The sequence below is a fragment of the Panthera tigris genome, chromosome F2 (assembly GCF_018350195.1).
Source record: "Panthera tigris isolate Pti1 chromosome F2, P.tigris_Pti1_mat1.1, whole genome shotgun sequence".
Taxonomy (NCBI): Eukaryota; Metazoa; Chordata; class Mammalia; order Carnivora; family Felidae; genus Panthera; species Panthera tigris.
Window position 1 is genome coordinate 5203910 of NC_056676.1, and position 26718 is coordinate 5230627.

The 26718-nt window shown below is 44.3% G+C and overlaps 1 protein-coding gene across 3 annotated transcripts in view; it reads right to left on the minus strand.

Annotated features, from left to right (window-relative positions):
- Positions 1-26718, minus strand: part of ST18 (ST18 C2H2C-type zinc finger transcription factor) — a 108599-nt gene that overhangs the window by 33418 nt on the left and 48463 nt on the right. For all 3 annotated transcript variants that reach the window (XM_042972951.1, XM_042972950.1, XM_042972952.1), the window contains exons 6-12: positions 24275-25066; positions 19590-19724; positions 17722-17812; positions 16378-16482; positions 13636-13829; positions 11301-11512; positions 2648-2893 (exon numbers count right to left, since the gene is read on the minus strand). In XM_042972951.1, coding sequence (XP_042828885.1) covers positions 2648-2893; positions 11301-11512; positions 13636-13829; positions 16378-16482; positions 17722-17812; positions 19590-19724; positions 24275-25066 — 1775 coding nt within the window. The remainder of the gene's footprint in view (positions 1-2647; positions 2894-11300; positions 11513-13635; positions 13830-16377; positions 16483-17721; positions 17813-19589; positions 19725-24274; positions 25067-26718) is intronic.

Genomic DNA, 26718 nt, shown 5'->3' on the forward strand with positions numbered 1-26718 from the left:
TGTGTGTGTGTGTGTGTGTGTCTGTATGTGTGTGTGTGTGTGTGTGTGTGTGTGTGTGTGTCCCCATCAGGTATAGTTTCCCCAAGCAATGAATTGCTCATGGTCAAATAACTGTGACAATAAATATTAAGCTTAAAAAATGTTGTCAGCTCAAACCTAGGGCAAGCACTTTGACCTCGAGAACTCACTTAGCATCTTCAACGTCCTCTTTTGTTATTCTTAGTGACACTGAATTTCCACACAGCTTCTGGATTCCAGATTTCAGAATGCTTAGGTTGTAAACAGTAGCAGTAAAAGTCTCTACTGTCAGACCTGAAGTAAGTTAGCCTTTCTGAAAAGAGCAGAAGTCTAATCTAAACAAATCCATTTTCTCCACGATTTTGCTGGGAAACAAAACACTGTCACAGATATATAAGCATTAGATAAGAACATACTCTAGTTGAATCTCCAGGGTGAATCCAGATTTTTTTTGGAATTACGAAGATAAATGAGATTGGAAATAAAGATAAAATATTTATTATGAGACCTCATTTTCTGGCTGATAAGACGTATAGCCGAGGAGGGTTCCTCAGGCACTTACTAGACCCCCAAATGGGAGGTGTGTCTCAGAATGTGAATGCAATGTTGACATTGTTGCTGATGCCAAAAATTATAACCAAGATCAAACAATACAAGAGACCCTAAAGGAAAACAAGAACCCACTTGACACAAATTTTCTTCATTACTACTCAAGACTGAATCAGTATGTCTAACACTGGAGGGAAGATTTCTGGTGACTGTTGACCATGGTCCATTTATAGCACAGTCACAAGGGTGGGGACAGAAAGTCTACATCCCACCCTGCACATGACATGGAGATACTCCCAAACAAGGTGGGTGTTGTCCTCATGGGATCCATCCAATAATACGGCACAGTTATGCTTACTTTGTAAATACCATACTTCATGTGACATAAGACTTTTTACCAAACCTTCAACAATAAATCTTCTGACTAGGATTCGGCTTCCTTTTGGTGGTGTAGAGTGGGATGAACCATGGTCTTCTCAGCTCTTGGACTAGCTGGTTATTGAGCAGTTTGGGAGGGCAGACCCGTTCTCTACAGCTGGCTACTACAGAGGGGGACTGAATCAACAATCTTGAAAGGAAAGAAAGAAGGAAGAAGGGAGGGAAGAGGGAAGGAAGGGATGAAGGAAGGAAAGAAAGAAGGAAGGAAGGGAGGAAGGAGGGAAAGAAAAAAGGAAGAAGGGAGGGAGGAAGGAAGAAGGGAGGGAGGAAGGAAGGAAGGGATAAATGAAGGAAAGAAAGAAGGAAGAAGGAAAGAAAGAAGGAAGAAGGAAGGAAGGGAAGAAAGAAGGAAGGAAAGAAAAAAGGAAGAAGGGAGGGGGAAGGAAGAAGGGAGGGAGGAAGGAAGGGATAAAGGAAGAAAAGAAAGAAGGAAGAAGGGAGGGAGGAAGGAAGGAAGGAAGGAAGGGATAAATGAAGGAAAGAAAGAAGGAAGAAGGAAGGAAGGGAAGAAAGAAGGAAGGAAAGAAAAAAGGAAGAAGGGAGGGGGGAAGGAAGGGATAAAGGAAGAAAAGAAAGAAGGAAGGAGGGAGGGAGGAAGAAAGAAAGAAGGAAGAAGGGAGGGAAGAAGGAAGGAAGGAAGGAGAATGGCAGAAACAACCCAATCTTGTGATCACTATGTCACATTTATGCTTCTTTATGTCAACTTAAGCTCTCAGATATTAAAAATCAAATTAGTATTTCCCCATTAGTATTTCCCCCAAAAGTTTCTGAACTTCAAAAAGCTCAAAAAGGTGATGGACACTTCCAAAGACAGTAGCTATTTTAGTTCTTTGAATGTATCAACCAGCAAGTATCAACAAGTTTCCTGACAGCAAAGCAAAATGAACCACTCCTGTAACAGGGTCCCATTTGTAACGATATAGTCTAAGCAGTGGAGGTTTCTGGCCATGAATTCTTTTGAATGACTCTAAGTCAGGACTAATCAGACTAAGCCAGGTGGCTCAAACTACGGAGATGAAGGCTTGATGAATCCTGCACGGTGACAACATCTGGCTTTCACCGGTGAAACCACTCCAAAGAGAACCAAATACACAGATGCATCTCCTTGACTTTGGGATTGATACAATCTAGACGCCCAGCGTTCATGATCCACATACCTGGGCCAATGGCTCTATATGTAGATAACCTAATAGTTCCTTCATGAAACCAAGGGCATGAATCTGACACTTATCCCTGGTTCTTACTTATCCCTGATTTGACTTCATCTTCTACCCTCTGGTTCAGAAAGAACGAGTACGTTGGCATTTCAGTGCTGGGTTATATATGGCACCTTACAGGCCTCTGTATTCTGAAGGGATGAATAATATAATCTCTCATTCAGTGCACACAATTGCAGCCCAAATGGGGATACGATGTACCATGGTGACGTCATTTTAGGTGAGTGACAGGAAAAGTTGGATACATTTCTCAATTTCTGATGAAATTTTAAGATCACCACTTTACCAAAGTCTGAAACAAGGTACAGAATTATGTATTGTCTACACAGGAATACGAAAAATAATTCAGGAGGAAAAAGAAAGCTAAGAATACTGTCCAATCATGCTGTGTCTTAAACTTAGTGATTGACATATTGAAACAATACCTCTTTCTCCTCCTCTGTCTTCCCGTGAGTTTTGCTATAGTTGATAGGAGTGTCCCAGCCCTCTTGATCACAGAGAGCCTGATAGAAGGCTGCATTGACCAAAATGCTGCTTGTTTTGAATGGGGAAGAGGAAGGAGTTGGAATAGAAGTGTTAGAGGAAGTTAGGGGTGCAGCTTTGTCCAGGATTCGATTTTTTTTCAGGCTTAAGTCCAATGTGCCATTTTCATCCACTTCTATCTCGGCTCCCTGGTATACAATAGGAAACAGAAAAACATTTAAGCAGTTTGCAGTTACAGCTAGCCATGTGGGGCTTTTAAGGGATCATTTTAAATGCAAGCTTTTATGTAAGTATATCTGATTTAAAATCTAGCTTTCTGATTTGCTTTGGTTAATGTTCAATTCTTAGGCAGACTTTTAAGAGCAGTGCCATTAGCGAGCTTCGTGTTTCTGGGTTTAAACAAAGTAGAGCCTAATATAAATAAGATGTTCCAAACGCTAAATGTATTGGCTAACCCTGTTTTATGTATTTTTTTGAAGTTTAGCTTTAAATCTCCTTTCCTGGCTTGCAGAATTATCACTCTCAATTCATCATTTATAGCATTAACACTTGAGTTTATAAAAAGGCACAGCACTCCTTCCCAGCTCGCCCCCCCCATCACAGTATTAACCTAACACAAATAAATGCAAAAATAACCAGCTGCAAGAGAATTTTTATTGAAATATTAGATTCATAGGAACGTGACCTTTTACCCTGGGTGACTTAAACCAGAGAAGCTTTGTTACGTTGTGGGGGCGGGGGTGGGAGGCCAGATAGGGCAAACGGTTGTTGACTGGGGGGGGAAGGGGGGGCGGTAGGTAGCAGTTGCCATCGGGACTGCTTGGGAGTAAATTATACAGTGAAACTGCACAATAAAGATGATTATTTTCCAGATACTTAGTATGAAACTAAAACTCACGATACCTCACAGCCTTTCTCCTTGGGATACCTCTGGCTATGTTTTCGTTGTTGTTGTTTTTAAGGGTCAAGGCCCAGCGACTGCTCAGGGGCTCCGGATCGTCCAAATGATGCATTCCTAAGGACGGCCTCTGTGCTCTCGTCAACTGTGGTCACTGCCATCCAGTAACTCAGAACGCGGGACAGCGTGCTGGGCTCTTTCCTAACTGGGCCAGATAAATACCTCTCGGGTATTTTCACTATCATCTACCAATTCACAATTCAATCTTGGACAATGTCTCCGCTTTTTTTTTTTCCTTTTGGCTGGCAAAGCAGGAGGTCTCTTTGAATACGTTAGCAAGATCCCCAACACATATGGTAGCCAGTTACTTCCCGGGGGATTTATTTTAACTCCCCATTTACACTCTGCCTCCCCCGCCCCCCAACAGTTGCCACTGAAGGGTGGGCCAAGGTAGCCGCCTCCAAAGGCTCGCTGCTTGCACCTGACCAGAAAATAAAACCCCTCTTCTGTTCGCTTGTTTCACCTGCAAAGTTCCTATTTTCAACCTCTCAGCCCATGAGGTAGATATGCTTTATTAAATTTGCGGGAGGTAAATATACTTCTAATATGTTTGTGCTAAGATGCTTTGGCTGTATCTTTCTGTCCTTTTTAGTAAATAGTTTAATCTCCTGTGATAGTTTTAAGCCCTGAATTTGACAGTGCAGCTTATCCGGGATAATAACTTAGTAACCACAACATCTTATGCCATCTGTATAATATCAAATACGTTTTTATACCAGCATTAATAAACCTTAGTTACAAAAATCCAAGATATTAACCATATCCGTGCCACGTGCTTTCTCCGGGATCTAACAATGTATTCTGCCGTGAGCCCATCGAAATAATTCTTGGCATCATAGCTGATATGTAACTATAGCAATGAAACGGAGCTATAGTAATCAAGTTTAATGGCCAATGTGAAGTAAAATGCTAAATATTGTAGTTGCTGACATTTTTCATTAAAAAAATAAAAAACTTGGGTTAAGACTGCACAACCAACATTCACATAAAATTCCAGACCTCTGTGACAGATGGCTTAGGAAAAAGAAGCCATGTGACTGGGCTGCAGAGTTTTATAGTGCAAAACCCATAAATAGTGCAGATTCGATCTCCCTGAAAAAAATATCAACTATTCCAAGACAACACTGATATATATATTTTAGTTTTTACAGAAGAAAATCCAAATAGTAAATAAAAAATTAGAGATTCTCAGAGTTGTTATGATTCCACATCTTGAGTAATAATGAGCTGATTGGGGGGAAAAATCACTCCTAATGTTTAAAAGAGGCACTCTTGTACATCCCGCGCCCCAGCCGGCTGCTCTGAGCACCTGACTTGACAGGGAGAAAGCACGTTTGGGTAGCAGGGTACAGATGGGCTTTAAGTGAGCGCACAGATGCATTCAACAATTACACACAGTACCAGAGAAGGGTCCCTTTCTGCCCATAGATGGGTGGATCACACGTTTACTGCATGGATTTTTATTCACAGCCGTATCAACAGACATCACTTCTGTCTGTGCCTGAACCTCCAAAAGGAAGCGCAAAAAGGAGGGGGTGGTGGGCGAGGCCGCGATGTGGACCCCCACCGCCACCTTCTCATATTCTGATTTCTCAAAGTGCCATTCCAGACCCTTAGTTTGATCATATCAATTTAAATGTAAAGGTTTTTTTGAGGGTAGACGTAGGTCTAATACTATCCATGCACTCTCCAACTTAGGAGCGACACCAAGGACCATCACTTTCGGCCACGTTTGAGGTACAGGTGCCACGTAGGATGTATTTATTAATTACGATATTGAGAATCCATATTTGGGAAAAGAAGATTGAAAAAATACTGTTCCTGCCTTCCAGAAGGGTGTGTTATGCATAGAGGAGATTGTCAGGAAAGGTAATTTAATAAATATAAGTTATTATTCAACTGAAAGTTGAAATAATTATTCGTTAAAATCCTTATTGGTATTATAAAATAAGAGGTGATTCGGATGTCCACCAACAGCGAAATGATTAATGAAATTATGCTACATCTATTTAATGGCACATTATGCAACCAGTAAAATGATATTGATGAGGCTTCTGTTGCAATCAGGAAAAGATGTCTATCACGGAAAGCAGGAAACAACCCCGAATCCCTATTATGCTTACAACCAGGGGGAAAGGGTAGACATTTGTTTTCTGAAGAACAAAAGGGAAAACACAGAAATTACTGTGCTTGGATTTAGAAGGTAGTCTTAAAGCAAGCCTCCAATATTATCCAGGCAAATGGCAGTGTTATATTGTTTTAATAATGAAAAAGGATACATTCAAAGATGGCGATGAAGTAAAAGCAAAAAGAGAGCTTTATCTTAAGTGTTCTGACTGTGAAAATTATTAACTCTCAAAACACAGATATAACAAGACAGCATTGTTTTCCTTATTCGACAAGGTTTCCATGAACACAGGATAGGCCGTCTTTCCCTTTTTGACTTGGCTAACAGGAGTGCAGACATTAAGCGTCCCTCTGCTTAGGCTGCTGCCGCGATTAGCCCCCAACTTTCACCTTCTGGCTCATGTTCTTCCACTTTTACTGCCAGGTGCTTTGTTTGGAGAGGATCTTTTCTGTATTGAAAGCTATCTGATGTTGTCAAAGCAGGTAGGGTATTAATAATAAAAAATATATATATAGCATATATTACTCTATAGTACCTGAGCATCAAAACTATTAAGTTCAGAGTATTAGCTTATGAAGTGTGCTCACTATAAATAGAATGACGGAATTCAGGGAAGAAATCAGTGTCTGACATAAGGTATGAAATTAAAATAAAATTTCTAACCATTTCCCGAAAGCCATTGTCTGAGACTCGGAACCAAAGTCAGTGAAGATTCTTAAGTTGGACAACAGTCTACATAACACATAATAAGATAATGATAATGATAATGATAAGATAATGATAAGAACTTTAAGAGCGTAAGAAATTGGACAGGTATGAATTAAAATTTTAGTTCCAATTAATAAGAGAAAATTATTTAATGTCTCTATGCTACTATTTCTTCATCTGCTAAGTGGGATGATATCTTCTTTACAGAGTTTCTAGAAGGATTAAAAAGAATTAACACAGTCAGGGCGCCTGGGTGGCTCAGTCGGTTAAGCGCCCGACTTCACCTCAGGTCATGATCTCATGGTTCGTGAGTTCGAGCCCCGCGTGGGGCTCTGCGCTGACAGCTCAAAGCCTGGGACCTGCTTCAGAGGTTGTGTCTCCCTCTCTCTCTGCCCGCTCTCTCTCCCCGCTCACGTTCTGTCTGTCTCTCTCTCAAAAATGAATGTTTATTAAATTTTATTAAATTAAATAAACATGAAATGAATGTTTACTAATGTTATTAAAAATGAAAAAAAAAGAATTAACATAGGCAAAGTGCTTATTTACAGTGCCTGGCACATAGTAGGTGTTCAATAAATGACAGCTAATAATAATAACAGTTTGACTGGGTTTTCGATGCCGAAAGAGACATCCCACTGCTACTGCACTCAGGGGCAAGGAGAGAATTATTCAATGTAATCACACATATCAGTTGGTTCCTTGTGATCTGTGACCCACGTCTCTTGAAACATTTCACTGAAAATACGTGATACAATCTGACACGATACTCAAGTTACTGAAAAAGGCTGCTTTTGGATTCTAAGCATCCCAAGAGCCATCAGGCGATTTCCGATACCGGGCAGCAAGAATGGTGAAGTGCTATCATGTTGTTTCTCGGCCTTATTCAAGCACAAAACAGATTTTGAACTTTAAGCGTTTCAACCGAGTGTCAGTTTTTTGTTTTCTTTTAAGGCATACTGTGCATATGCCACTTCGTCTAAACAGGTGGGGAAAACACCAAAACAAACAACAGAATGCTTGGCAAGCAGAAGCGATCGGGATAAAGATAGACCGCGTGCGTGTTCCTACCTCTGCTGCTGAGGGCGGGAGGAAGGAAGGCCGCGGGGAGGGTCTCCAACAAGCACTGGCCCGTGCGCTCAGGGGCCAGAGGAAAGCGCTCGGCCAACTCAGCCAACCCGGGCTTGCTCTGCGCCTGCTGCCCCTTTCTGCTAATGCGGGGCCCCTAACGGCAGTGACGGCCGTGGGACCAAAGAGGGAGTGTCTGAGGTTGTGGCCCATGCCCGTTTTACAAACTCCTATTATTAAGACGAAGGACATTATACCAACGATACGATACCCACTACTATGGGTACCACTGACTTCTTCTGACTTGATGCCTTAGAGAGATATTTAAAACAACATACAGGTGATGTGGGTGGTGTACATGTGCTGGGAACGTGCCGGACTGTCTTTTAACAAATACACAATTCCTCTTAACCTCTGCTTTCAAGCTATAATGGACTCAGTGGGGCAGCGATGGGCAATGTTAGCACTGATTTTTCTCAACACGGTGTGGGGAAAGGGTCCCTGAGGGAAGCGTCTCGGCAGCGTCGGGTAGACTGCTGCTCGGGGCCGCGCGACTTCAGAACGATGTAGAGTATCCGTGTTGTCCCTTCACTGCTTCTAGACTCTGCAGGAACTCACAGTTGCGTTGACTCTCTGAACAGTCTCTGCTCCCTTTGTTTTCTACGAGAGCAGGGATTTCGCACGAAACCATGAACCTGCCACTGAACTCGGAGGCAGTCGTGAGCTTACACGTGGCACAAAGAAAACCTGTATGTGACCCCAACAAGTAGGCAGGAAGGCAATTTCAAGGTTAGTGTCCTTTGGCTTGATTTTAAAAAGGTGGCCTCCACACGTGACAGTGTGGTCTCTAATTTGTTCTTTGACTGGGCTCTTCAGGCAACGTCAGAGAAGCCCATTCCATCAAGGAAGTGAGCGGTCTGCCCTCAGCCAAGTTCTGATAAAAGCCACTCTTGCCTCCCCTTAACACTAGAAATGTCATCTCTGGAAACCCAGCTCCCCACCTGGGACAACGATTTCTTTCTTTCTGCCTTGCCCATAAGCTCCCTGAAGGCAGGGTCTGTGGCAGGATTTAACACGCAGCTGGCCAGTCGAACCCTCGTAGACCGTTTCGTGGGTACGGCTAAGAGTCCAGCTGCCAGAGTATCTCTCTAGTACATCAAAAAACGCTCCTCTGCTCAGCTATAAGAGTAGAGGAGGGCACATCTGTATATCTCTACATCCTTCCAACCAAACAAGGAGCTCAAGAGATCTGCGGGTTTTGGTTAGCAGAAATAAGCACGGGAACCACCACGGAGGAAAAATCAAATCACAGTGGATAGAGAATCCGGCTAGCATTCAACATGGAGGGGAGGACTGTTCATATATAGTGAATCCTAGATGAGGTAAAGGGCACGGAGCAAAGTGCAACACTGAGTAGAACTAGCGTGCGCTGGGCACTCTTGGATCAGAGGCCACTTGGCGGGGTTAATTGCTTTGGCCTTTTCTCATTGTTTTGCTACGATCATTACTTTTGTTGTTGTTGTTGTGGCTTCGGGGATTTATGAGGTCCTCTTTGATATCTGGAGCACAGGGTCCAGCTAGGAGAGAGCTCTGCAAGACGTTGCAGTCGTGTGCGAACGTGTCCCTGGAAGAGGGATTCGCACGTAGTGACACCGTAGGGGGGACCTATTTATCCTGTTTTCACCACCGCTGTAGGAAAACGGCTTTTTGAACTGCGAGTGGAATAAAGTCCGCCTGAAAGTCGCTTGTTGCACTCTGTGTCTCCTCTTCCTCATCATACATCAGTGGTTTGGCTTCTGCGGGTAAGACTTGCCTGGCCGTCTGGGGGCTGGGACACACAGTGCGTCCTGTCAGCCCGGGCGGGGGCATCCGCTCCGCAGAATAACCCTGGCACACACAGTGCTCCCGACAGGGGTGTAAGAACAGACGCAGAAGCCACTTATTTGGATTTTTGGAATGCGCCAATTTAACAGTCACGCTTCTGACCAGAAAGTATTCAAGAAAAGAACAAAACACGTATAGCAATAAGAAAAAAAAAAAAAAAAAAAAAAACTCTCAGATTTCGGTCATCTTTGTTTGATTCCTTATCTGGCCCCAGCAACTAACAGAACGTGGAGAATATAAAGGTTAAAGGCAGAATTCCAAAAAACAACAAAAAAATATCTACACACGCAGATGGAAAGCCCTCATTCTGCAGCCCTTTGCTCAAGTAATTTAGGTAGCATTAATCATTATTCTCAAAGGACAGCCTTAACAACAAATACTATAAAGCCCAAGACAGTGGATATTTCAGGCTTTCTCCAACTGGCTGTGTGTTAGAACATCCCTTTGCAAAAGGAGAAATTTACTCAGGTTTTAAAAAATGGATAAAAATGAACTAAAGTAGCCCTGAGAGCACCCTAAATAATAATTCGTTTCTATAAATAATTTCTGACCCGAATGCTTTTGAATTCGGATAGCTCGGTATTTTCTTTACCGTTTTCAGAGGATGCGTTTTTCTTTGTTTAAGAACCTCATTTGTTTAAAAATTGTTTTTGAGTGGTTTTTGGCCACCAACTCTTCCTGGGGTTTACTTGGCTCAGATTTGTCCAGAAGCTAATTCTGATTCTTCTGTCAAATGCTCGATGGCACCACGTTCCCTGCTCTCCTGAAGGCCTGGCAGGCTTAGGTGAGCAGCTGACCACACCAGGGATGGGGTTGAGCTTACAGGGAAAAAGAGAGCCATCCATGCTAATCGCCTGAGTTTCGGGGCTAGAGTTTTAACCCAGGAGATCTCCCACTTAAAGCAAGGGTAAAATCTCTTCTCCAGATAAGCCTGGGCACTTTGCTTCAGCTGGCTTCAGCCATCTAAGGAGGAAAAGCATTTCTTCTAACTGAGCCCTTTGCATAGACAGGAGTTACAGGCTCCAGCTGACGGCCTGCGGAGAAGCTCTCCTAGTCCCTCTGGGGCTCTGAGGCTCGCTTGCTACTCTGGAGCGTGAGAAACCCCTCCTCTTCAAAAGGCAAGAACTGGGACATCTTTGTTTTTTGTTGCCATCAAGGTATCCTAAACATGGATGTCTACTTCTCATTGTTAGAGAGGAGAGATTAGTGGAGAGACGTGGTTAATTTCATCGGCTTCAGAAATGTGGCATCTTCAGAAAGTTCGCAGACTTTGATTTTGGATTTGAACGCCCCGAGTTCTCAAGTGCCCCCCACCTCCCAAACCATCTCATGTTGATTTAGTGTATCCAGGTTTTACTATGTGTCCTTTGAGAATACCATAGCAACCGAGACTACCTTCCATTACACAGTAGTAACGCGGACAATCACAAAATCGGACGGGTCAATTTTGCAACTGTTTTACAAGTCCCTGTGTACTCCGACATTCCCTACCACCTTTGACAGCAGAAAGCTTCCATTGTTCACACTGGTTTTAACGGCAAGCCTCTCTCTTGTGTGCCCAACACAAAGGTAGGTCTGAAATCTACAAAGTCCCCAACACAAAGCTAGGTCTGAAATCTACAAATCTCCGCAACGCACGTCTCCCCAGACTCTGGGGTACCACCTTCAAGAACAACACTCTTTCACTCCTCCCCGAAGCCACTACACTCAGGCCCTCTTCCTAGGACGGGGAAGGGATGTGCTTTAGGGGTGGGGGAGCGGCGTGGCAGTGAATGTGGTTAGGAACACGAAAAGCAGTTTATTCTCACGGTTCAGTCACTGGCCCACCCTCCGGGCTCTTGGACTGGCCTACCTTGGCATGCAGACTCTGTGGTTTGTTGGAGAGGATGTCTGCAGTTTCCCTGCAGCGGGTGGAAAGGTTCAGGATGGCAGCAGTTGCTGCTATGTGGGTGTCTTCACTACATTGACCGTAGCTGTAAGAGCTGGCACGACAAGGGCTCTGTGTGTGGGCGCCCGCACTAGGCAGTCGATTAGGAAATTTCCCTGGATTTGAAAAATGCTTTGCTGTTGAAGAGAGATTTGATTAGCAATTGCACGGACGTGGTTTTCGTCATTAAATAGATTTGTTTTAAAGATATAACTTCTTGCACTGAAATATGTTAAGAACAGATTTTAAAAAACACGATCCATTGTCTACTGGTACATTAAACAAAGGGGATTCAGATCGGTTTTCGCAGAAGTCTCCCAGACCAAACGTTGTGATTGCTGGGGAAGAAGGTCTATTCTCTTGATATTTTTCGTCTTTACACGTCTGATGGTAAAAACTCTGTAACTCATGTGATGGGGCAGGTGCACTGGAAGCCTTTGTGGCAAAAATTGTAGATTCAAAACCACATTAGCAAAACCCATCAGAGACTACAGGAGTTTAAGACTCGTACATCTGTGAACCATGTATGTGTGAGGACCAGTGATTCCTGTAGAGAAAAAAGTGTACCCTTTCGACATTTGTTTTCATAGTAACCGTTTATATTTAGACATCGAATTGCATTCTTATTATTTGACATTCAGGTTTGTTTTGTGCTTAAAGCAGCAGAAATTGTTCCTCACGTCCAACTACATGGGACTACATACACGGCAGTGTCTTTAATGAGCTGGCATTTTGCATATTTAGGTAGAGCACGATAAGTAAAGGACAGAGAAAATGTTCTCAGGGTGAGCAGAAAGGCAATTTAGTTATCAAGGCTGAGTTTCTGTTTTATGTTTCTGCTGTGGCACCAAGGCATTACTGAGAGAGAAAATTAACCATATTTCCTTTCACTCTGGGTGTTTGTAAACATCACTCAAGGTCATGGGAGAAACACCCAAGATTTAAGTGGGATAACATAGAAGTACTTATTTATTTTGCTGTAAATGTTGCTTATTCTAAATATTTGATCATTATTTTTCATGAAGTAATTGAAAGCATTACCAAATATTGTTCCTATTGTTGCAAAAACGTAGGAATGTCACTGAATGGTTTGCATTTTTAAACCAACATCTGTGTTGCATAAGTGTATAGAATGCCCTTAACCAGCTTCACCCGAATCAAACATATATGTGTATGTGCATGCATGTGGGTATATTTTGCATTTTTATAATAGAGAACATTGTGTGCGTATGTGTAGGTGCAAACGAATTTTTTCCTGGATCTAACAGGATTATTGTCAGTGTTATTTATGTTGGCTGGCCTATTTTGGGTAAGAATAGATAAAATATCTTTTGGAGTGGAATGTACTTGCTCTCGATGGGCCAATTCCTTTCAAGTCTGTTTATCACTGCTAGGTTTTATATAACATGACAGTTCTTGGAAGGAAGTGACCAACACCAGAGAATGAAGCGCATAGTATGTGTCCTGAGAGCACTCAGTCTAGGTAACTAGGTAGATCGAAGAGATTCCATGGATGTGTATGTTGTAACTAATCCATGGTCTATGGAGAACTCAAACTGGGGAATCACTTCACTTCTTTCCTTATGACTGTTACCATGACAAAGAAATCATGCCTGGGTTTCTCCCAACGCTCACTCTCTTACCTTTTCGTTAGAATATTCAAAGACTCTAAAACACTTGAAGAAATGTGTTAGTAAGAACACCCAAGTTGTACATATCATAGCATCTTTGAGCTCTGATCTTCTACATGGATGTGACACCACTGGAGTATTAACACACTTTAAGTGACTCTATAGTCATTCTTAAATATGCGGTTACCATATTGCTCTCTAGTAAAATCTTGATTTCTGAACCGTGAGTTTCTCAGACTTTTCACTTCTTCTCTCACTTTCGGACTAATTGCTCTTGCAGATTTAAGCACCATTTGAAGTAGTATTTCAACATCTTATGTATTAAATTTCCATAATTTCAGTATGAACCAAAATTGTGATGATTATTACAGTTTCAATATATGAATCCCAATCCCACCTAAATGTGAACTAAATATTTCTTTAGTAAATTACTGTATGTCGATTCAGCAATGGCACAGTGTTTGTAAAATAATTAGTCCATTAACTATTCACCATATTCAGTGTAACCTCATGCAAAATCAGAACACTGAGCAACACTGAGCAATATTCTACATTTGAGTACACCCCCCCCCCCAACACACTCAGGCAAGGTGCTGGTTTTGGAATAAGGATTAGGATTTGAAACTTACATTCAGGAAATGGTGGCGTTTTTCGTCCTTGACCTGTTTGTACGAGAGGGCGTTTGCCAAAAACCTGGGCATCGAAACTGGCATAATCGAAAGGTACTTTCCCAAACTTCTCTTGTTCTTTTGACACCGTGGCTCTGGGAGAGGTGATGGCTTGTGATCGGAAATTGAATTCAATTTGTTTCACCAAGCTCGTCCTGAAGAAAAAGGGGAGAGTTTAGAAGAAATATGGTGAAACTCTTGGTGAGCATATTAGCATCAGAATTTAAAGCAGACCAAATGTGTCATGCCTGTTGGTACCCACAGAGACAGTGCACTGTGGAGAAGAGCCGTGGTCACAGCAGGATAAAGCACAGAGTGCCAGGAGCCAGAGACAGGAGGTACTAAGGACTCAGGGTGGCTATGGTAAGGCTGCATGTCATGGGTCCGAGTCCCCCATGAGTAAAAGAGGAATGTGCAATTTTGCACTCATCTTATGTGGATGCAATGAGGAGCAAGTGTTTGATGACTGTTGGCGCTTTGAGCTCCACAGAGGAAAGTGCCATGTAACTCTCATTAGGGCACTGACAAGGCGTGCGCATTCTGCTTGTTAGGACTGTTCATCAGATTGGCTGATTCACGAAAAGTCACGATTGTAGCTGGTGTCCAGATGGCATTACAGTCAGTTCGGAAGAAGCAATGCTGAGCCCTGCTCTCCTTCAGCAGAGCTGATGGGAGCTTGACGGGGGCAGGGGCAGTATGGGCACCAGAAACTTGACTTCTGAATTAGGAGTTTCTCAGGCTTTTCACCCTTTTCCCCCTTTCGTTGGAATGTTTTTGTTGATGTAAATAATACTTAAGGTATTATTTTATCTATTAAACTGCCATCTTTTCAGTATGAATCACAATTACCATACTGTCATAGCTATCACATTTTTCAATAGAATTATCTTAATCCAAGTTACATCTGAATTAACGATTTCCTTAGAACCATTGTACTTAGATTAAACAAGGGCATCATATTTGTGTAACCAAGAAAAACACAAATATGTGTCTAATGGTGAAAGAGCATGAACAAGTGTACCTCTCAGAATTTAGCAACATCAAAAATACATATGTGTTTTTCTTTCGTTTTCCACCAAAACTTCCCTGACTCATCCGAATGCCAAAATTTCAATGATATTTCTCGGATTAGGTAAAATGCATTTTAGCTGCTACATAAAAATATTTGAGTAGTTAGTTGGTCTAGTTATTGTATATGTAATTTGGTTTCTACCCCTAATATATCAGCGTTCTAGCCTAAAACAACTTTTTTTTTTTCAGAAATTAGCAAAATAAAACATCATGCTATTTCTGTATTTGATAAATAACCTGCTTAGGGAGAAACTAAGAGAATATGGTCATATTACCCAAGAACTTTGTTGTAAGATGTTTTTGTCTTTTTTCAAAATGTTTATTTATTTATTTTTGAGAGAGAGAGAGAGAGAGAGAGACAGAGGGAGAGAATGAGCAGGGGAGGGTCAGAGAGAGACAGAGAGACAGAGACAGAGACAGAGAGAGAGACAGAGACAATCTGACGCAAGTTCCATGCTCAGGGCTGTCAGCACAGAGCCCCATGTGGGGCTCAAACTCGCAAACCGTGAGATCATGACCTGATCTGAAGTCGGACACTTAACTGACTGAGCCACCCAGGCGCCCCTTTGTTGTAAGATTTTTCATTGCTATTTGGTAATTCATGATCTTTGCTTGACATATGTTCTCCACTCATGGGATTTTTGACTCTTTTAATTAAGTCTATAAGAGCACATATTAAGGGAAGTCCTATCTTGAAAATACTCCTAATAACTACTTTGCATTTCAGTGTCTCAGTAACAACAATGAAGATCTGGTCATCTATTTTAACCCCGAAATCACTTTTCCTACATATATGATTTGTATATTAATAAACATACAACTTCTCATTGTGCCATCACACATAGCTTATTTTTTAGGGATATGTAAGGTCTTCCAACCTGCTTGAGCTTATGAAGTACTTGGGGCAAATAGGAGAGGTTTCATTAATAGTTATCAACTCAGGGAATGAATTTTTGTTTTAAAGGAACTACATGTGTAGCTGGAACACAAGAATGAATATACACCATCACGTACTTTGGGTAGGTATGAGTGATTTATGAAGGCATTTTCTGCAGGCATAAAGGTTAATCATCGGGAGTGCTTACCTAACTAGTGGGGGATGGGTTGCACTTCGTGACAGAGAATTTTGATTAATATATGTTATAAACTGTATTGCTTTTTTTAAGCTTATTTATTTTGGAGAGAGAAAGAGAGCCAGAGAGCACGTGCACCAGAGCAGGGGAGGGACAGAGAGAGAGAGAGAGAGAATCCCAAGCAGGCTCTACGCTATCAGGCTATCGGCACAGAGCCCGACACGGGGCTTGACCGCATGAATCGTGAGATCGTGACTTGTGCAGAAATCAAGAGTTTGACGCTTCACTGGGTCACCCAGGAGCCCTTATTTTATTTCTTTTAGATTCACCCACATTATGTTTCCTTTACATGCAGATCAATTTCCTGGTGAACTTCTGGAGGGTCTGGCCACTTAAGCCCATTTAAGTGGCAGTACGATTAACTGGGCCAGCCTCTCAGACCCTGGTAGTTGAGAACGAAGGTCAGGCCATAGAGAACTGGCACACGAGGGGACATGGGCGGCATCGTGTGGGAGCATGGCACGCACATCCTACTAGGAACGCCATGGGAGGGTCGTACCTGTGAACCGGGTCAGGACACTGGCCGCTTTTGGGCGAATCAAGCTGACTTTTGTCTTGGGACATTGCCAATTTTTCAGCTGCAGCAATTGGACAACCAGAAAGACTGTTTAGAAAAAAAAAAAAAGAAAAGGAGGATCTGAGTTAAAAAGATGAAGTAATTTGCTTTGGCATGTACCTTAGAGCGTACTTGGCATACATTAAATGTGAAGTCATATTAACATTAGCCCCCTTCCCACCCTAACGGATCCCAAAAGCGTTTTGCAAACTCTTGTGTCATCATTTCCCCCGCCCCCCAATCACATCCCAGAACTGATGAATAAGAAACTCAGTTTTAAAATCAGAAAATTGTGTAAGGGAGAAAAATCTAAATTCTTCCGAAACTCCGTAACATTTTAAGTAGAACGCACCCACTCCAACTGGAATGTGCCCAGCTATAGAAGCTAGCATGAAAATTCCATGGTTTATCTTAAGATCTTCAGAAAAATGTTAGGGACTTAATTTTAAATCAGTTCAAATTTAAAGTACCGAATACGAAGTTTTCTGGCCATATGCTTACGAGTCAAATGGTATAAAGTACACATAAAACAGTAGGAATTTCCAACAAAAGTATTTACATATGCCCAACACATTTGTGTGTAAATGCACATATGTGTTTTAAGTGGGTGACAATCTCAATGTAACGCATCTGGAATCTTCCTGGTTTATAGTGAGAACCACAGTACACTGAAGCCCTTTTGGTACCTTTTTTTATTTTTTAAGTTTATTTATTTATTTTGAGAGAGAGAGAGAGAGACAGCCAGGGAGGGGTAGAAAAGGAGAGAGAGAATCCCAAGCAGGCTCCGCACTGTCAGTGCAGAGCCCGACGCTGGACTCGAACTAGGGAACCGTGAGATCATGACCTGAGCTGAAACCAAGAGCCGGGCGCTTAACCGAACGAGCCACCCGGGCGTCCCTCTTTGGTACCTTTTTAGTGCTTACTGGATGGAATCCAAGATAAACCTACGCAACTCCTTTCAATGCAAAAACAGCCATGGTGAGATTCCAGAGCAAAACAGAACACGTTCTATTTGTGTGACTGTATGAATACATAACGCTAGTCTTCAAATAGAACGTTTTTGTTTGCATAACTGGCTGCTACATGAAAATTTCTAGGAAAGTAAATTGTGTTTTTTTGTTTGATTCACTCTGCACATGCTGAGAATACTTCTCTGCTTCAAGTGGCAACATATTTGATAGCGATCCAGCGATTTTGGTAACACATTGTTAGTTCCTTCTTTTCTTGGGGGAAAGGTTCTGCCACGTCTCTTTGTAAGGTAAAAGGTTGGCGCCTCATCACGATTACCTCCTGTGGGTGTTGCGGTTGCTGTTCACATGCCCTCTTCCTGTGCATCCCGGGGTGGGGCACTTGAGCACGTTTTCATGCATGGCAAGGACTAAGCACAAAATGTCACATAAAAGAAGAGAATAATACACCATAAATACATAACCCACTGACAGACTGACTTCCCAGCTTTGCATTCACACGAACTTGGTTATATAACCCACCACGCTCCCTCCCACAGGTGTTTGGGTTGAAACAAATGAGCCCTTGAAGAACTTCAACGATGAAATTCAGCAAGCTTGTTCAAGTTTTAGTTTCTCTAAACTTCACGTTGTGGGTAACACCAGGCTCAAACGAGACTATTCTGCTTCTATTTTCCCTAACCTGAGAAGCTCATAAACTTCCTTTTACGGGTATGTGCTTTTCCCTGTCAAATCGTTCCTTCCATCTTTTCCCCACAGTGTGACCCAAGTACAGTCTTCTTTACTTTCTAAGAGGTGTTCTTTTGATTCCTTGTCCATTGCCCCCCACTGCCCACCCCCACCGCCATCCAGCTACTGGTGAAACAGCACGGCCGGGTGAACGACCGGGTAAGCAGGCGGGTGAAGGGCTGATCTGATAGGCCCGTGCTGAGCAGATCAGATTCGGTGATTGGCAAAAGCGTGCTTTGGAGAGAGCTGACGTTGAGGCATCCCCACTACTGTGGCTTGGATGACCCAAGAGGGATTTCAATAAGTGGGTTCAGAAAGGAGAGGATGTGGCACGTCGATACTTCGAAACTGAGGAGGCAGCCCTTTCTTTCCCCAGTCTCCTAGCGTCAGAGCGAGGCTGTGGCTCGTGAGACCAACCGATGTTTGCTTTTGCTCAGCGCCTTCCGCTCCTGCAGGACGCCCTGGGGAGCCACGGCCGCCACCACCAGCTTCTACAGGGAGCGGGGGCCACGTGGACACTGGGTGGGATGCATCCCTTACGCTTACATGCAGCACGGAGGCTGAGGCCGCTCGTGGGCTTAAGGCAGCCACACCCGCGGGTGAGGAAGGGCTGTGCGGTCACACGGCGAATGAACCGTGCCTTTTACTTTCTGTGTTCTGATGCCTGGACACCTGGGGCCCTGCACACCCCGGAGAGACTGCCCTCTCAAATAGCTTTCGAAGGCAAAGCAACCAATCGTGAGCCCACACCCAAAACCGCCTCCTTTATCAGACTCGCGCTCTCCCCCTGCCAGGTATCAGACACTAATGGACAACCCCCAAGCCCCAGAGCCTACTGAGAATATTCAAACTAGCCAGTCCTAAGCCTGCTTCCTCTGCTCCTTCCCACAGAAGCCACACGTAACCCCTCCCCACCCCACCCCCACACCACTGGAGGACGCCTGTGCTTCCCTGCGTGGCCCTGCCTGGCGTGGCCCGCACCCTTCTCTCAGGAACGGTAACAGATTCTTTTCTCAATGTCGGTCGTCTCCTGTTCTATTGGCCTAACTGTACCCCAAGTGTTCTTCTTTTAAAGACAATTTTTTAGTGTTTAGTTATTTTGGGGAGAGACAGAGTGTGAGGGAGGGGCAGAGAGCGAGACAGAGAGAGAGAGAGAGAAACAGAATCCAAAGCAGGCTCCAGGCTCTGAGCCGTCAGCACAGAGTGACGGGAGGTATAAACCCACGAACCGTGAGATTATGAGCTGAGCTGGAGTCTGAGGCTCAACCGACTGAGCCACCCAGGCACCCTTACTTCAGGTTTTCTATTAACATAGTTACTTGGAGATTATCGTGACGCAGAGAGGAATCTTTCTATTTGCATCCCTAAGTCCACATTGGAGGAGAAAGAGGGTAACACCCCGATGCCATGGTGCATATGGGAAGAGGCCTACTTGCTTTGGGGATAAGCAGTACTCACTTTCCAGGGGAACCCGCACTTTGTGGGGGCACCCCGAAAGGCTGCGGTGGTGGGGGTAGAGTCCCGTCACATGTCCCGTGCCGTCGCACCCCGGGATGGGGCACTTGGTCTCCCTCTTTTCAGGCCTCGGTGAATCTACAGAGAAAGTAAATCAAGAGATTCATTCGACACGCCTCCTTTCCCTTCCCATTCAACACAGTGGCCTTGCGGGGTGACATTTTCACTTCGTTCCGTGTTTACATCATAAACATTCTTCTCACGCTGCCTTGAATCAGACCCTCAACTGAGACCTGTGGAAGCATGAAAAACATTTTCAATTTTCTTGGTTTCCTAAGCAAAGGCTGACACGGGGCAGGCGAGTGTTAACAAACGGAGATGGTCTGAAGTTGTCTTGTAGTTAGAGTCTCATGATGAGACACGAACCCCACCGCCAGAGGAGGAAAAAAAAAAAGTGAGAAAGAAGAATGAATTTATTCAAACCCAAACGATGCCGTATTCAAGGAATTTCAAAAAAGCCAGATTCAACGTTAGAAAACTGAGAAGCCACCATGTCTAGATGGGCTTCTAGACTCTGGTCTCAGCCCTGTGGGCCCCTGCCCTCCTGTTGCCCTAAGGCTCCAGGTCCTACCTGGGGCGGAGCCTGCTCTGACCAGAGTTAGGCAGGAGTCAAGAAGGCCGTCTGGTGCCACGCTCCACCAATCAGCACTGCCGCCGAGGCCCAAGGTCCCCAAATCCCCACGGTTTGTCACTCTGGATCAGGACAGAGCAGCTGAGGAGAAACTTTCTTTACTTATTTTACTCTGAACGCAGGAACTGAAACCTGAAGCAACAGGAAGGTGGGCCGGCCAGGAAACATTCTAGGGGGAACGGAAGTACGGAGTGGAGGAGGCCTCGAGAGGTCTGCAGTGCCAGGAGCATCGGGGTAGAAGAGGGGACCGCAGGGATGCCTTGCGCCACCACCTGTCAGGCCACCAGGGGGCTGCGGCCTAGAGGGCGAGGGCGGGAATCGAGCCGTGCTGAGGGTGGGTTAGATAAAGGGCTGTGTAAAATAAACATAAATATAGCATGGTAGGAGTACAAATACAAAGAAAATATGTGAAATAAACGAGGATTCGCACAAATAGCGGTGGGATGGGAACTGACACAGAAGAGGCCTTCTGGAGCCATTTTCGTAGTCGTGACTGAACGACGTAAACTGAAAACAGAAATGTGTTTAGAGCCCAGGCCACCCCCTAGCTCGGGAACGGAATGGTAAGACCAATCACGGGGCACTCCCGGTGCTCACAGAGGAACCAGAATCAGAGCAGGCCTGGGAGCCCCAGAGACAGGGCTAGTGCACAGCCCAGGCTGGCTCGCCAGCCTCTCGGCACACCAAGTGTCACAGAAAGTGAACCCACTTGATGCTGGGAGCCACAACAAATAGTCTGCGAGATCCTGCCGCCCGAAGGCCGAGGGCACTGGAGGAGGGGGCCCATATGCTCCCGCCCCAAGCGCCGCACCGACGGCAGAGTGATGTCGCGGGATGCGACAGCCGTCTCCGGTGGGGGGGGGGGGGCGGGGGTGGGAAGGCTGCTGCGACGAGCAGACGTGCCTGTGTGATACCACGCCACCCCAGTTGTTGGATTATTAACGGTCCTGGGCAGATGGGCACAGCAGGTTGTATGTAATGCAATTATTTGGGGGCAGGCTTCCAGCAAAGCGGGAGGGGCCAAGGACCCTTCAAGTTCCACACGCATTGCCGGGGAAGGACGGTGGGCAGAGAGAAAGCTGGAAATTGTAAGTGAGAAATGAACAGCCCGAAGACAGGGAGGCCTCGCGTGGGCGTTTACGTTTAAGGAGGCACAGGCTTTAAATGCCAGGGTGTCCAGACTGTTCTCTGTCTTTTGCAAGACGCCAAGAGGCACGTTAAGAGTTTTGACTTGCTCTGTGGTTTTATGGGTACGTAAATCCCCCAATGCTGCCAACTCTGGAGTCGATTCAGGCCTATCGTATCTGTAGACCGAGAATCGAAAATCCTCGAGGTCCGACTCAGGTGACATGAGGAGGGTTGACAAGAGGGAATTAGAGCAAAGGAGAAGCCGTGTGGGTTTTGATGCCCTCCCTCCCTTGGATCCCGTCCAGGTGAGGCCACATTTCTAAACCACATTGAAAGGCCTGGCGCCTCTCGTTTCCTCTCCTCGCCACGTTACTTGTCTATAGGCAGCCAGAGAGGGTGTGGGAGATAAGGCAGGGCTGGCACCTGACCAGGTGTGGTCCGCTGACAGTCCATCAGGCGCGTCTGCCTGGAAGCCTCCTCCGCTGGGTGAAACGGATGCCATGAAACGCTCTGTGGGGCAGAACCTGTTTGCATGATAAGAAGACGGAGCCCGCTCTCAGGTGACTCTCAGGCCTGGCTCTTTTCCTTTGATCTTCTTTGCCGGATGCATCTTCATGAGGGTGACCTCATCCCCTGGTGACCTTCCATCCCCGTTTGCCTGGGACAGTCTTATTCACGCCCGATATACTCATGTGATTGTTCCTATGGCTCTGCCAGCGTCCGAGGCTGTCCGATAAATTCTATCCGCTGCGACCTCCAGCCTCGCTAAATGCTTAGTCAACGAGACCAACTTTTATTAGTTTGGGATTCCTGGCTCATCTGAAGGCTGGAGTGAAACGATATTTTAAGATGCTAATGCTTTCTCACTTAACAAGTGGGGCTGCACGCCCAAGGCGGATGGGAAGTTAGGACAGTCTCGGGGAGAGCTGGAATGGCCCTTGGCGTGAGTACTGACCTCGGAGTGTGGACTGCACACCAGACAAAGAGGCGCCTCTTAAGCCACTGGCTTCCACGCCTGGAACACGGATCAGGGAAATGAATGCCTAACTTGGACGCTGCAGGCACCCTCTAGACGAAGCCTGTGGTTCTCGTGCGTTACGAGCTTTACCTCTCTTTGTCTCTGTTTCGTACGGGTCTGGTCTAGATCTTGTTGCATAGGCTTCTAACACCGCAAGGCAGGACCATGGCACCAAGGCACGCCTGGTCATGCTGTTGAGCACCCAGCCCTCGTTAGCGATTCCCTAAATCTTACATGACCCGTGTTCACAAACACAGATTCTGTGGCCTTGTTGTCTTTTCGAAAACAGACAAACAAAATTTTTAAGTTCTATAGAAATGACCAAATATTTTAAGCTATGGCACAAGTAATTAAAGTGTCTCCAAACACTGAATGTCATGGGCTGGAAGATATCATCAGTTGTAAGATGCAACCTCATCTTGTGTGCTAGTAAGAAAGAAAAAAAAAAGCCAACAACTAAAAGTTAAATTATGGCGTACCCTTCTGATTTCAGAGATGTTAAATGGGAAAACTGTGTATCTTAGAATGAACGAAATGTAGTATCTCACAAATAATGACTTTTTGGAATCTGAAGTCAATTTTATCTTTTTTTGTCTGATTTTGTAGTTCATAAGAAAAAAAAACAACAATAAGCACATGCACAAGTAAGTTCAACAAGTTGCATACCAGTGGAGCGCACAGAGCTAAGTATTTAGTAGGTCCTGTCCCAAACTACACACACTGCTCATTAATACTCCATCCTAATCCCAACGCTGGCAGGATGCTTGCATAGTATTGTTACCTTGCTCCTCACTACATGACATTATTTTATTCTTTTTTAATTTTCTCAGCTCTGAGCTGCAAGACAGTAACTGACAAGATTGCAGGTGAGTACTAATATCGACTTAAAAGGACAAACTATGCAATTCATGTCCGCATAAATCTCAGCAAGAAGATCATCTAAACTAAGACATTTTTCTTGTAAGCTCCCTGGGGCCATGAGCTTGATTTTCTCTAAGATACGCCTCCCCTGATTCTATGGTTCTCAGACTTTAGGGCACCCAAGAATCATCTGAAAAATGTGCTTAAAAATGCACGTTCTGGAGCAGTAGGTCTGATGGGATCTGGGAAATACCCATTTGAAACAAGCTTTCTAGGCCCGTGAGAACCACCATTTGAGAATTATCACCAGGCCCATCTGGTGCAAGACTTGGGGTGGGGGAGGAATATCTTTATGGGACAGGGGACACACTTTCCCTAAAGTTGAGGAGCAATTTGAAAGTCCAAGCACATGTATCCTCTCATTCATGTTTGGCCCAGATATTTGGGGCCCTGAGTTAGAGCCCGGGTAAAAGCACAGGCTTAAAACAGCATTAACATCCAGTTTTATCCAAGAAGGATCATCCTGGCTGACTTGCCAGTTTCTGGAGCTCCGAAGCAGTCAGATGACCCCGAAAAGAGGCTGGGAAAGAAAAATTAAATTTCTGGAATTGATTTGATTAATAAAATGATTTAAAACCCAGTAAGTACTAATGTACTTCTAACATGTCCAATAAAGTAGTGCATGAGGAGTACTATATATTTTTAAGAAGCAGTCTTATTAAAAGAAATAGGGGCAATGGTCCTTTTTTTGCGTGCAAGAACACCGCAAAACTGACCCAGTTTGATCTGACAACAATCTAGAGAGCAAAGCAGAAGAAAACAAAAAGAAATTGTTCATTTTATAATATATATTGGTTTTTTAAATTGCATCAAGTTGTCAAAAGCTACCTGAAAGTGGTCATCAAATCTTACTAATTTTTTTTTCCCAACCCTTAAAGCCATTTTGTTCCTAAAAGAAATGCAAACAAACAAAAAAAAAAAATGTCTTACGTTTACTGTTCAAGATTTGTCTTCCACCCATGTCAATAACTTTGGTCTGCCTCCTTTCCCCAGCCAGGTGCTCCAAGAGGAACCTGTCCAACTCCTTGTAGGTGTTATGGAAAACACAACCTCGCTCAGCCTGCAGAGCGATTGCCTGCTGCAGCACACTCAAGCTCCCCTTCGCTTTCTCCAGGTCAAGGGACTCTTCTCTCATGGCTGCCAGGCTCCCGTTACCATCTTCCTCCACCCCCGCGCACGAGGGCTGGCCTGTGCCATCTAGTGGTTCCACGCGAGGGTTCTGTGGGTCTCTCCTTTCCGTTTCGGGGTCACACGTGTTTTCACAAGACAGAAACTTGTCACCTTCGGTTTTGATTTCAGCAGCTCCCAGTAGGTCTTTTCTATCATCCACTAAGATATACTTTGGGACCCTGTGCGGTTTGGTTTCTTCTGAGACGTTGGAGCCACTGTCCCAACCATTCTCTGCACTTTCAGAGCTACTCTCGCTGTCATCTGAAGAGCAGAACCGAAGCTGGGGATCATTGAGTTTTTCTTTTCCGTCATCAGAATGAACCACGAAGTGCTCATCCGCTTCATCACTCTCCGCTTGGACACACTGGAGGCCACTGCCATTTAAATTCTCACTCACGGTCTGAACAGACACATTGTTTTCCAATTTCCCCAAGTGCATTAAAGATTTGACCACGAGCTCTCGATAGCAGCCATATCTGTCTTCCTTCCCACTGGAGTTTTCTTGGGCAGTTGAATGAAGGTGCTCATCCATAGGTTTTATCATGGTTTCTTCTATGGAAAAAGAAAGCCAATATTTACAAAAAACAAAACAAAACAAAAAAGCAAAAACTATTTTAAGAAAATTGCACAAACAGATGATAGATCGATTGATACAGATATACATATAGAGTAAGTACAATATGTGAATATGTGAGCTCTATCAATTTTATAAACACTGAAGAGAAAAATATGTATCTTCTTAAAATAAAACAAAACAAAACAGACCTTAATACTCTGAGAATTAAATTTAAAGAAGTGAGCTAGGAGAATTTTCAGCATATTAAGAGCTAATTGTTTCCAGGGTACTGAAATAGATACTTAACAATAACAGAGTGCTGAATGTGAAATTATTGTTTCTTTTTTTTTTTTTTTTCATACTGAGAGTGTGTGTGGATGAGTGGGGGAGGAGCAGAGGGAGAGAGAGAGAGACCGAGAGAGATAGGGGGAGAGAGAGAGGGAGAGAGAGAGAGAGAGAGAGAGAGAGAGAGAGAGAGAATCCCAAGCAGGCTCCACACTCCGTGCGGAGCCCAAATGCGGTACTCAATCCCACGGCCATGAGATCATGACATGAACCAAAATCAAGAGTCAGACGCTTAACTCACTGAGCCACCCAGGCGCCCTTACTATACCTCTTTATTGGCAAATCCTAGCCAGCCAGAAGGAAACCAAATATGCATAATACTATGCATTATAACAGAAACATTCATCAGATTTCTCTGCTGGCGTGGCAATGTATCTTCAAAGCTTATTTGGTTTATGTTCTCTACCTCCACAGTTTCTCAAGCACACTTTCAGATTTCGTGGAATGTTAGCTAAAATACAAAATACATCCACAGAGAGATGGTAATGAAGAGTTCTGAAGCTTTCAAGGCTTCCTGTTCACTTTCATAACTGTCACGCGGAAATTCCGTGCCAAGGGAAATACAAGCAAATGGGAGAATTAGCATGATCGTATATCTTAACTAGTAACACATTTTCCGGCCTGGTATTTGCACACATTTGTGTAAGAAGGCAACGAAACCAGAGGTGAGTGGCCGCAGTATGTGGCACATGAACTCATCGTTTTCAGTAGAGGGTCAACTGGAGTCTTGACCGTCAAGAGCCCTGTGACTAAGAACAGGCCTCCACGTGCTACTCCGTCCAGAACAGTCCACTGGATCTCTGTGGTCCTAGTCCAGTTGTTACTGTCCCCCCTTCACTCTTGGCAGTGGCCCAGCTGCAGGGACAGTGTGTGCGTGTATAGTCGCATGTATGTGTGTATGTGTTTAGCTGTATGTGTGTGTGCACGTATATGCATAACGACAGTCAGCCTACCCAAGCCGGTCCCAGGGCAAATGCACCTGTTCAGGGTGCAGAGATGCAGATTCCCCAGTAACCCAGCCCCGGCTGTGAAATGCACCTGACAGCCCAGCAGTGGTCCCCTAATATTCACTAAGACAAAAAAAAAAAAAAAAAAAAAAAAAAGGAGAGGAAGCAGGGCCCTCTCTGTGTCTCTAAAGGCAGAGTGGGGGATGGAAAACGCAAAACGCAAAATAATAAGCCCCCTTAAAGACTGTGAAAGACACCAAGTGAAGTGCATTCTGTGTTAATAAACATCTTTGGAGGGAAGAAAAGGGCAGCCATCCTGTGTGATGGCTGCAGGAGAGAGTGCCTGCGCCCAAGAC